The sequence below is a fragment of the Vigna radiata genome, chromosome 4 (assembly GCF_000741045.1).
Source record: "Vigna radiata var. radiata cultivar VC1973A chromosome 4, Vradiata_ver6, whole genome shotgun sequence".
Lineage (NCBI taxonomy): Eukaryota > Viridiplantae > Streptophyta > Magnoliopsida > Fabales > Fabaceae > Vigna > Vigna radiata.
The window spans coordinates 10,871,409-10,883,767 of record NC_028354.1 but is presented as its reverse complement, the minus strand read 5'-3'; the positions used below and the strand labels follow the sequence as shown (position 1 = coordinate 10,883,767).

Genomic DNA, 12,359 nt, shown 5'->3' with positions numbered 1-12,359 from the left:
ATCTTTTATTCTTTACATTTTATTTATCGTCTAACTTTTTGTACTTTTTCTAGCATTCTTTAACATTTTTATTATTAAAATATTTATTATTTTTTCCTTTATCTTTAAATCCAATAATTAATCATTAATATTGTAATTTACAGTCTAACTTGTGACAATCAAGATTAATTAACCATTAGTACATTTTTAAATAATCATATCGAATAATTAATCACTGATACTGTAATTTACAAATCTAAACTTTAATATCTGTTAATTGTCTTTGACATGTAATTCCAAGTATTCTTCGTATATTACATCTATAATTATACATAATTACCCCCGCATCATCATAAACTATTAAACTTGTAGAAAAATCTCAATTATTTTGACAGTGTCCATAATTAAAATTGAAGCCTGTGTAACAAGGGAGAGATAAGGAAGCAAGGAAAGATGATATGTTAGTAGTAGCAGCCGAGGTGGGACATATTTCCATTAGTCATTTTGCTTAGGTACCAATGCGTTTTGGTGTGTGATTGCTTTGTGATCCGATCAGAGCAGAGGAAGGAAAGAAGGAAGGTAACAATGGCGAGTAGGTACTGGGCAGTGTCTCTTCCCGTCCACAACTCCGCATCTCAACTCTGGAACCAAATTCAAGAACGAATCTCCAAACATTCCTTCGACACTCCTCTCTACCGAGTAATATACATACTCTCTCTTTCTCTCTCGTTCTCTCGCGATTTTTTAGCATCTTATATTCTTGTTCGCAGTTCAATATCCCTAACCTCCGCGTTGGAACCCTAGATTCTCTGCTCTCTCTCAGTGATGACCTCGCCAAGGTAACTCAACAATCTGCCGAAACTCTATTTTTGCTCTGATCTCGTTTCTCGATTTCCTCAACTCCTTCATCTGGTATGTTTAAGTCGAACAATTTCGTGGAAGGAGTGACGCACAAGATCAGGCGCCAGATTGAGGAGCTCCAAAGAGTTTCTGGTTTGGACAGTGGCGGCCTCACCGTTGACGGTGTCCCCGTCGATTCCTACTTGACTAGGTTTGCTTCCCTTTTTGTGCACCATTTGCAATCAATCTCTGATTTGTGATTGTTCTTGTTTGTTCGAGTCGCATTTGTTTATTTTTGTGTTTTTTTATTGGTCCAGATTTGTTTGGGATGAAGCCAAGTACCCCACCATGTCGCCTTTGAAGGAGATCGTGGAAGGTATTCACAGTCAAGTGGCAAAGATTGAGGATGATCTCAAGGTTTGTTAGATTTTGCTCTTTTTGGAAGCAGTTATATAGACCTTATTTTGACTTATAGTGTGAGCACTTGTATAATATTTGGTAGAGCACATGAAAATAGCTTATGATGTTACACGATAGCTTATAAAATCATCTTATAGCCTACATATAAAGCAGTTTAACCTCTTTTGTTCTTCAATTATAATACGACCTTAGGATATGGGCAGTTCAGCACATGGTGGCTCTTTTTTGTTGTTGTTATTGGTGACCTTTGTAGCGCTGAATCATTCCATGTTTATAGTGGCATAGCGACTAGTGAGTTATAATAACTTTTATGCTTAACTTACGGATAACTTAGGGTTTTGCAGATTGGTTGGTATGTATGTGGTTGTTCTCCATGTATACGGTAGTTAATAGCGTGCCTTCTGTTATTCACTTAATGCAGGATTGTTTTTCCTATTTAAATTTGTGCTTAGGGAGAGGGGAGGAGGGGTTCTATTTGCTTAAATTAAGAATTAGTGTTGAGGCAGGACAAACTTGACTACTCTGAATTAAAAGGTCTTTGTTATAATTGTACAAATAAGGTGCACATTCTTTGTAACCACGACTATCTAGATTATGTATGTATATATTAGTCGGAACATATTTATTTATTTCCGTATCATATTTATCAAAGGATATCAAATCTTCTTTATTTTTTATATTAATTCTATTTTATCAATATAAATAATTTTAGTTCGATGTCTTTATCTTTCCTATAGCTTAAATATCTAAGCTTTTTCAAAATTGTATTGGCTCGACAAACCCATTATCTCTTGAGGATTTTATTTGGTGAACCTTTCACATGTTTGTGCACACTATTCTAGCATCGTCAGTCGACGATTTTTCTTGTAACCTCCATCATCTCACTCTCATAACTCTGCAACTCCCATTGAAGTGTGTGACCATGCCTGATGGTCGATCAACTTGGGCCAAGTTCACCTCCTTTGTGACTTTGGCCCTATGGTGGTGACTTCATTGGAGTTCATTCAGTGGTTTGATCTAATTCTCTCTCCTTGGTTTACTTTATTGCTTCTTTCTATACAATCACTTTCCCACCATTGTCAATCTTTCTTCATCAATACCATATAACTCTGCCATAACTTTGAATGCTTCTCCAACACCGTTTCAGGTATATCAATGTCACCCATAGCCTATTAGCACTCTTGTGTGAAACCCATATCCGATGCACAATGATATACTGGAGGTCATGCTTAATTCTTCTCAGACACTATCTTTGTACTAAACCTAGTCTCCTCATTTGAAAATAATTAGTCTATTGCAATTTCAAAAGGTATAGATTCTATTGACAACCTTTTTCTGCACCATATTAACCTTAGTTATAATTGATATTCCACCACACATTATACATTTTTGTCCTTATTATCTTTTTTTCCTATTCTTACATTTCCATTTGGAGCTTTATCTCACCCCTTGTTACAACTATGGCAATCAAAATTGCAATCCAGAGTGTAAGATTGTACAAGTCTACAATCTTCTTCTCCCTCTTTGATCTTGTGTTGCCTCAAAGTCACAATTTTGGTGGATTGCATTGAATCGCCGTTGTAAATTGCAACGCTCGTCGGAGCGGTGATTCTCACGTTGTTGTCCCCCCAATGGTGCCTCTTGTGAGCTTGACACTCCCCATGATGATGCCTCTTGCAGCCTTGATGTTTGGAAGATGGAGACATCATCACTACGTTTGTTAGCTCTAGTGAACAATTCATTGACATATTCACCAAATTACTTAGGGACCAATGATCAATCATATTTGTAGCAAGTTAAGCACATACAAGTTATATGTTCCAACTTGAACAGGAGTTTTATAATAATATAAATAAGGTGTAAATCCTCTATGATTAGGAATATCTAGATTATATTTGTATTATTAGGAACAGTTTTATTCATTGGCGTATCATATTTTTATTATTAAAGAATATCAAATCTTCTCCTTTTATTGTAATGATCCATTTTCTCAATATAGATGAAACACCTGTGTTGTCTAAGAAATGTATGGTTTCACCTAAATGTCTCGTATAGTTTAACAGTGTTCAATTAAGAAGGAAAAGTGACGGACTCAACCATTCATATATCAATATTTAGATTCCTCACATTTCCTCCCAACGTGAACCATATTTTAGATGGTTGAATCCACGAGGAACATGCAATTTAATTAATTGTATGTTTTTGTTTACATCAGTATGCTGTGTGCTTTTGTCTTACCTGGACTTTAATTAAAAGTTCAAACTTGACATCTGAGTGGGCAACCTTTTCTATGATGCTGCTATCAAACTATCAACTATGGTGAGTGTTAGATCCTAGAAATTTCAATAATTAGAAACATATTAAAAAATGGTTAAATATTTTAAGTAAAAAGATGAAACTATTTATTAGTTATAATTTAAAGGATTTATTTTACTTTAAAGATATTTTTCTAAGAGATAGGGCTTGGTGAATAATTATTCAATTAGAAATAAATATTATTAGATATTAGTTTATATTCTTGGATATTGTTATATTCTTACGGTTAGAAAATAATAAGGGAGAATGAAATATAGTATTTTCCTTAGATATATTAGGCTTATAAATATATGGTAGAACAAGGTTTAGGAGAAAAGTTTTAATAGAAAAAGTTTTAAAGATTGGTTTTTGAAGGGGCTGAAGCAAGAAGTGAAGAGTAAGCGATAGGGGGGAGCTTACATTCTTATTTTTCTGTTTTCTTTCTTGTCTTCTTGTTTGTATGTGATGTAGTATTTTATGAGTCTAAATTGTGGAGTAGATGTTATTTAGTATGATTGTGATGATATGTTAATATTTGCTTGTTTGAAAACATAAATGTATGCTTGTGTGTGGTGGCTCAACAAAGGGTAGGTGACTTACCGTAAGACTTATAGGAGAGCGGTGGAAAGTGGAACTTGAGGACTCCGCCTTGGGAGAGAGGGGGAAGTGGATTCCGTCCATAAGCCTCTTAGTGAGCAGGAGGGGTTTTAGATCCACCAGAGCAAATGACTGGTAACTCTCTGTGGTGGTACAACTAGTGAACTTTGTCTTTAAGTCTCTTCGAGAGAGCAGTGAGAAGTGAACTCCATTTGTAAGACTTTGAGAGTATTGAGGTGTTCTAGTTCTTGTGGTGAGTGAATGGCTAGTTCGCTACGTTTGTGAGTTGTAGTTGAGAACTTGATATTTGCTTAGTTCTAAAAGGCTGAAAACTCTGAGAGGGTGTAACAGCTGTGAAAGTAGTTTATTAAGTGACTTTGTATTAGTCGATGGCTTGCGTTGAGACCATTTGTGGGTTGAACTGGTGTGTGAGATCACGAGTGGTTGCATTGTTGTTTTGATAACATGTTTTGAGTCAAGATATGATCATGGGTCAGGTTAGAATGTTGGTTGAGGGATATGATGTGATTTGCTTTATATTGTTTAGTTGTGAATTGTGATTGTAAGGTTGGTTGTTTGTATGTAAGTTCATCTTTTTATATTGGTGGTTGTGGTTTTTATCCACGAAGATCGTATTTTATATAATTGCATATGATAGTCAAGTGTTAATGAAGATGCACGATGCCAGATAGAAGGTGGTTAATATTGGGAGACATTTGGAAAAATCTTTTAGTCTTATATTTTTCCTTTTCAATAGAGTTTGTCTGTAAAACAATATATTAAAAAAAAATTGTTTATTGAGATTTCAAACAAGAGAGGAATAAAGTTGTATTTTAAATTATGTAAGTTGTGTTAATTGTAGATTTTAGTAAGTGAAAAAATGGGGTGTTACAGTGAGTTTCTCAATTGTGTAATTCGATAGGTTGGTTTTGTAGTCATGCAAGGAAAAGGAAAAAGACTTAACCTGTCAATCACACTTGTGATGATGGTTCATCATAATATAAATGACTAAGTATTCACCTATGTCTGTTTTAGCTTGAGTCACAGATGGATAATCATTGTTCTCATGTCTATCACCTTCCTTGTTGACCTCTATCAGAGTTATAGACCCTTCATACTTTATGTGACTTGTATTTTGAGGACCTTAGTTTGTCCAGTATCATACGGTAGGCTCATTGCTAAATTATTGCATGAGGTAAGCAGGATACGCTTTTGTTGTGTCTAATTCTCAAATACCGTCTGGCCACTTTATGTTCTGTATTTTACTTTGATACTGTCCTGGTCATCATTTGTGATATTGATTAGAGCTTGGTCTGTCACTTATAAATAACTTCATTATAGATCCTCAAGTCCCAGGCAATTTATTTTGATCCATGCCCACCTTGGCCATTAATTACAAGAAACACCACTAAAGTTTTTTCTGTCGAACCAACTGTTAGTTTGGTTCTTATCTGAATAATAGTTCATTAAAGAAAAATATCCCTGCTTATGTTGCGTGTTGTAGATTTTATTTTATTTGGCCCTTAAAATTTTGTCTTTCATTCCAGGTTCGTGTTTCTGAGTATAACAATATTCGTAGTCAGCTTAATGCTATCAACCGAAAGCAAACTGGAAGGTATGTGGATGTTGTTACGACTGATGTTGCTTTCAAATGTAGTACTGTCTTTGGTGCTTAATATAAGACACTTTAGACTAAATCACAAATAAAATTTTAGTTGACTTTGTCCATTTCTTAAAATAATGCTTCAAATGCACCACATTTACCCTTGTTTTTAGTGATTTCAAAATCCTCTTCTCACTTTTTATTAATAAAATAACACACTAATGATAAAATGTCTTTTATTAAGGACTGGAGGGGGAGTGTGTTCTATTTCTTTACTGACCTATTTGACTCTTTCAGCTTAGCAGTCCGTGATCTTTCCAACTTGGTTAAGCCAGAGGACATTATTACTTCAGAAAATTTAACTACCCTCCTTGCAATTGTTTCCAAGTATTCACAGAAGGACTGGCTTTCAAGCTACGAAACATTGACAAATTATGTGGTAAGCAGTACTGTATTCTCTCACAAATTTGAATTTCTTTTGCTATTTCCCTTGAATTATTGTTAATGGATCTTAGGTGCAAAATGCCTGTAATTAATCTAAGTACTCCAATTATGTTTTTGACACTGTTAATAATTTTGAGCTTCTTTCTTTTCATTATTCCTTATTCTGATTCTGTTTAGGATAAATATTTTAGGTCCCCAGGTCTTCTAAGAAGTTGTACGAGGACAACGAATATGCTCTGTATACTGTAACACTCTTTAGTCGAGTTGCAGATAATTTTAGAACTAGTGCACGGGAAAAAGGGTTCCAAGTAAGTATTTTTCTTGCCATAGATATACTGTCTTAAATTTGTTAAAATTGACAATATCTGTGTCCTCTCTTGGATTTTAATCCTGCCATTTTCTAATGGAAATTTGTGGTATGAAAGAATGAATGATACCTAATGCCAAGTGTTAGGATCAATTCATGAGTTGATGAAAGGTGCGTAATTTAACTTCATGCCACTGTATTTAGATTCGTGACTTTGAATACAGTCAAGAAACACACGAGAACCGAAAGCAAGAGTTAGATAAATTGGTACAAGATCAGGAAAGACTGAAGGCTTCTCTGTTGCAATGGTGCTTTACCAGTTATGGAGAGGTATTAATTTCTTTTACCTCATTTAATTTGTGGAAACATCTTAGAATATCATACGACAGGATTTACTGGTAGTGTTACAAAATAGAGGATGCTATAGAAACATGCTTAGTTAAAGTACTATTTTCAAGGTGGACTTCTTATACTTTGGTGTATCTTTTTCTGTACTAGACTATCTGGGACTGGCATTTGCAGTATGGTCCTAAGTTTCTCCTGATTTAGTAGAGCATTTGTTGACCTTAATTTTTTTATCTTGTTTTAGCTTTTTTCCACTAAACAGTTATTCTTTCCTTTTAATTCTTAAATTGTCATGGTTCTTTCTCACTACCTTTTACCATATATTTTCCCAAAGGTTTTCAGTTCCTGGATGCACTTTTGTGCTGTGCGTTTATTTGCCGAGAGCATTCTGAGATATGGTCTGCCACCATCTTTCTTGGTAATATATACTCTATTGAAATCAAAGTTCCATCTAATAACCCCTCCTCCCTATTTTCAAATACTGGTCACTAAGCATTGGGTATTCCAGGCATGCGTTTTGGCTCCGTCTGTGAAATCTGAGAAGAAAGTGCGCTCTATCCTTGAAGCGTTATGTGATAGTACAAACAGGCAAGTGGCTTATCAATGGCTATGGTGTATTACCATTTTAGAATTTACAGCCCTTGGTAAATTTACACACTGCCAGAGCTAATTTACAGAGGCACACAGGAGATGGATTCAAGATCTATGCTCTTTTTTTGGTTTTGCTATGGGTCATCTCAATCCTGAAGTAAACAAAACATATTGTTTGTGTTTTGTTCAATATATATTATACTTGTTCAAATAGACAAAAAATATGGTACTGATCTGTTTGCAGTTTCCAATGAACAACAGCTGTTTAAAACATAGGAAGTTGTTGATAGTAGCTTGTTATTTGAAATATTGAAGCTTTTATATTCTCTCTTGAGATTCTCTAAATAAAAATAAGAAAAAAAGTAGATTGAGATGGTAGAAAATGTTAGGAATGCGAATTAAATATCTGATCTTTTATTGTGAGTGGTGACAGTCAATCGTGCGTGTGAAATGAAAGGAGTGGATTTCTATCGTTGTTAGTACGAATGATTAAGATTCAAATGTCGAGTCAAATTAAGCAGATGGTTTCATTAACATGGTATGTGGCATGTCTATAACAGAGTCTCCCAAGTTGAAAACTTTTACACTATTCTTTCGGATCTTACCTTGAAGATTCATTCCTTGTATATGTGCATATTCTGATGTCTCAATTTGAGTGCTTCTGTTCCTGTACTTTGATGAACTTGCCTTCCTCTCATTTTTATACATACAATATTTATTTGTTTAATTTAATGCACACTATTGCCTCTTAATTTGTTTGACAGCTTTAGATGCTGATATTCTATCTTTGAAATTGTGTGCAGTGCATACTGGAAGATTGAGGATGACGTAGGTACTGGGATGGTTGGCCTTGCAGGTGATTCCGATGCTCACCCTTATGTTTCTTTCACTATCAATCTTGCTTGAACACTCAGAAACCTGCCCTGGCTCATAATTTAAAGCTCGCTAAGGTCTCCTTTGGTCAGCAATAATGCCAATGCAGAAAGGATTTGAAGATATTGTACATTACGATCATATTGCATTCTTTGTTATTTATCTATACTATAACTGAAGCAATCAAAATTTGAAGAGGGTCTGATGAATTATAAGGGTGGCGTCTGGTGCCAGAATTGACCATTAGCAATTTGTATTGTTTGGTGTAAGTTTTATTGTATGCGATTATGTGAACTTGGATAGGTGACACTCTTGCTCATCCCTTTAGAGAATAATACAGCCCTTCGGAGTGTAATAATAAACTGTTGTTCCTACGCAATAATGGTGCTGTACTTCTCAAATTTAAACGTCTTTTACTCATCCCTTTAGATTAGCATTTACATTATTTTATTTTTAAAAATGACATTTTATGTTCCGTTTTGACATTTACAAAAAAAAAAAATCCCTATTTATGGCAGCAGAATGCTGCAGTTTTCTTAATTAAGTATAGACGTATATTTTCCAATCAATTATTCTAGCGTGACAGTGGATGTTTAGTACTAGGGAGAGTATGAAATTACGTTTGCTGTAATAATTTATGATATAGGAAATTAACAAAAAGACACGTGGCTTCACGTGGCAGTGAATAGGTTGATATTTTGTTGTGATTGTTAGAAGTTGTAGCAAATGTTATGTTTTTTTGGTTTTGAAATAATAAATATCCTTCTTCGGGGAAGTAGGAAGAATTGATATTTTATCTCAGCAAAACTATTTTCTTCTCAATTTATTTGACATTATTTCGGATTCAGGTTTGAATCCCTAACTCTCTCGAACTTCTTTGAATATTTTATATTCCTAAACTTTCTTGATTAGTGGTATCAGTTTGAACCTTTCATCGACAATCATGGCAGACTCCACTTGTCTTCAAGCAGTAATGCGTAAACAAGAGGAGCGTTTAGAGAATAAAATCATTTCGAAATTCAACAAACGTTTAATGGAGATGACAGCTTCAATTAGGCAAGCAATCGAAGCATCTCTTGATCGGTGCATCTTGGAGACCTTACATCGGACCTCCGAATCCGCGAATGACGCTTTGCAGTTCTAATTCTAGAGGTGCTCACAACTCCAACTCCACCTATTCTTGTGGCACCTGTTTGGCTAGAATCGATTTCCTGCGCTTTGGTAGTTATGTAATCCAACAATGGATTTATCAGTGTGAAACGTATTTTGTGATTAATGACACTTCGGAAGATTTTAGGGTGAAATTAGCAGTAATCCATTTTGAAGGAAAGGTACTGTAGTGGCATGCCTCTTTTGTTAAGACTCTTCCAAGAGGTAACCTTCTAAATTGGACTGAATTTACAAGTATATTGGTCGATTGTTTTGGTGCAATCGATGATGATCCGATGTCGGACCTTATGAAATTGCGGCAAACCGGCTCTGTGGTGGAATATCATGATCAGTTTGATCCTATAATTTCTCGGCTGGATCTCAGTGACACTCATTTGTTAAGTTGTTTCTTAGGGGATTTAAAAAGGATATTCAAATGACAGTCAAAATGTTTCAGCCCCAAGATTTAAGGAAGGCATTCCATTTGACTAAATTGTATGAGTCTGCTTCTTCTTCCAATGCTCCTACCAAATTTTCTCTTAAATCCCCGAGTACATATACAAAGGCCATTTTGCCTACACCTAAACCTCTGAACAAACCAATTGACACACAGATTACCCTAATAAGAAACTCACTCCTGCTTTTATGATTGAGAGGAGATCAAAGGGCCTTTGTTATTTCTGTGATGAACCTTATAGCCCTGCACATGCTTTGACACATAAGAAATTGGAGATTCATGTTCTAGAGGTGAGTGACAATGAGGATGAAATTGTAGATCAGCTTGTTGACACACAGGAAGATGATAATCCTTTTTTGGACCCTCACATATCAGTTAATGCCTTGACTGGTATAGCGATCTTCAGAACTATGAGAGTGACTGGTTACTTTAAGAAGAAACTCCTACATATACTCATTGATAGTGGCAGTACCCATAACTTCTTGGATGAGTCAATAGCAAAAAACTTGGGTTATTCGCTAACTGTTTTTCCTCCTTTAAGTGTAGCAGTGGCTGATGGGGCCCGGGTAAACATCACCGCCACTGCTAAGCAGTTTCCTTGGACAATGCATAACATTGGATTTACCTCAGATATGCTTCTAATTCCATTAAGATATTGTGATATGGTGCTAGGAATTGAGTGGTTGGTTACCCTCGGGGACATTACATGGAATTTTGATAAGTTGACTATGCAATTTTCTGTCCAAGGCAAGAGGATGGTTTTAAGAGGTACTATAGACCCTGGGCTGAAAACTGCTAGGAAAAGACAAATGCATAAAACAATTACTACTGGTGTCCATTTGTCTCTATTGCAACTGTGTGACTAGGATACTAATTTCCTATTGCACTCCTTGACTACACATGTGGATTGCTAACCCATTCTTGACTCTATAGAGGCATTATTGTTGCAGTTTGATGATATTTTGCAAGAACCTACCACTCTGCCTCCTACACGACCTGGTCATGATCATAAAATTCCCTTGGTTGTAGGTGGCAATCCTATCAACAAGCGGCCCTATAGGTATGCTAAACAGTAGAAGGACATTATTGACAAATTGGTGCAATATTCTCTTAAATCTTGTATCATACAGCAAAGTAGCAGTCCCTTTGCTAGCCCTGTTGTTTTGGTTGGGAAAAAAGATGGTTTTTGGAGACTTTGTGTGGATTACCGAGACCTTAATAAACAAACCATTAAGGACAGATTTCATATTCCTTTAGTGGATGATCTGTTAGACGAGTTACATGGTTCTATGGTGTTTTATAAAATTGATTTACGGTCCGGATATAATCAAGTACGAATGGAGGAAGGTGATATCCATAAGATTGCATTTAAGACACACGACAATCACTTTCTGTATTTAGTTATGCTATTTGGCTTAACTAATGCCTCAGCCACCTTCCAAGGTCTTATGAATGAAGTTTTCAAGGATCATCTGTGACGCTTTCTTTTGGTGTTTTTTGATGATATCTTAATATACACCAAGGATCTTCCACATCATCTTTCGCATTTGCACAGGGTATTGTTGACTATGTGCCAAAATTCCTTGTATGCAAAGAAATCTAAATGCTACTTTGTTGTAGAACGAGTTGAGTATTTAAGCCATTTTATCACAAAGGAGGGGGTATCCACTGACCCTGCAAAAATCTTGGCTGTCAAGAATTACCCTATCCCAACGTCCTGAAAGCAGTTGAGGGGAATTTTGGGACCTGTCGGGTACTATAGACGCTTTGTTCGGGGGCATGGTGGTATTGCACGACCTTTGGCTAATATATTGAAGAAAGATAGTTTCGATTGGTCTGAGGAGGCAAAGGCTGCATTTCAGTCCCTCAAGGATTGTTTGACCCAATCTCCAGTATTAGCATTACCTAATTTTTTAAGGTGTTTGTGGTTGGGGTGGATGCTTCAAGTTCTGGAATTGGTGCTATCCTGATGCATGATCATCACCTAATAGCTTTTATTAGTCGGGTTCTCAATATACAAAAACAATTACTTTCCACATATGAAAACCAATTGCTAGCAGTGGTTTTTGCAGTACAAAAATGGAGGCATTATTTGTTGAATACACACTTTGATATACGCACAAACCATAGAAGCTTGCAGTATATATTGAGTCAAAGATTGACTACAACCTTCCAACAGAAACGGTTGGTGAAATTAATGGAATTTGATTTTACAATTGAGTTCAAACAAGGTAGGGAAAATTTAGCATTCGATGCTTTATCTAGACAAGAATCTGTGGACTGCCAAACTCTCACAACTCTCATCCCTGAAAGCAACATGTTGACTAGAATCAGAGATTCTTTGCAGACTGATGTTAGCATTCAAAAATTGCTCCAAGAATTACAAGCAGCTACTTCCTCACACAAACATTATACTTGGAATCAGAATGAACTTAGAAGAAAGGGCATATTAGTTGTGG

The 12,359-nt window shown here is 35.7% G+C and overlaps 1 protein-coding gene across 1 annotated transcript; it reads left to right on the top strand.

Moving 5' to 3' along the window:
• Positions 1 to 400: 400 nt before the first annotated feature.
• On the top strand, positions 401 to 8,695 carry LOC106759482 (V-type proton ATPase subunit C). Its single transcript, XM_014642668.2, has 11 exons — positions 401 to 678; positions 750 to 818; positions 903 to 1,030; positions 1,137 to 1,236; positions 5,679 to 5,746; positions 6,032 to 6,173; positions 6,370 to 6,486; positions 6,690 to 6,815; positions 7,165 to 7,248; positions 7,339 to 7,418; positions 8,225 to 8,695. The coding sequence occupies exons 1-11, from the start codon at positions 565 to 567 to the stop codon at positions 8,325 to 8,327; spliced, it is 1,131 nt and encodes a 376-aa protein (XP_014498154.1). The 5' UTR covers positions 401 to 564; the 3' UTR covers positions 8,328 to 8,695.
• The last annotated feature ends 3,664 nt before the right edge of the window (positions 8,696 to 12,359 follow it).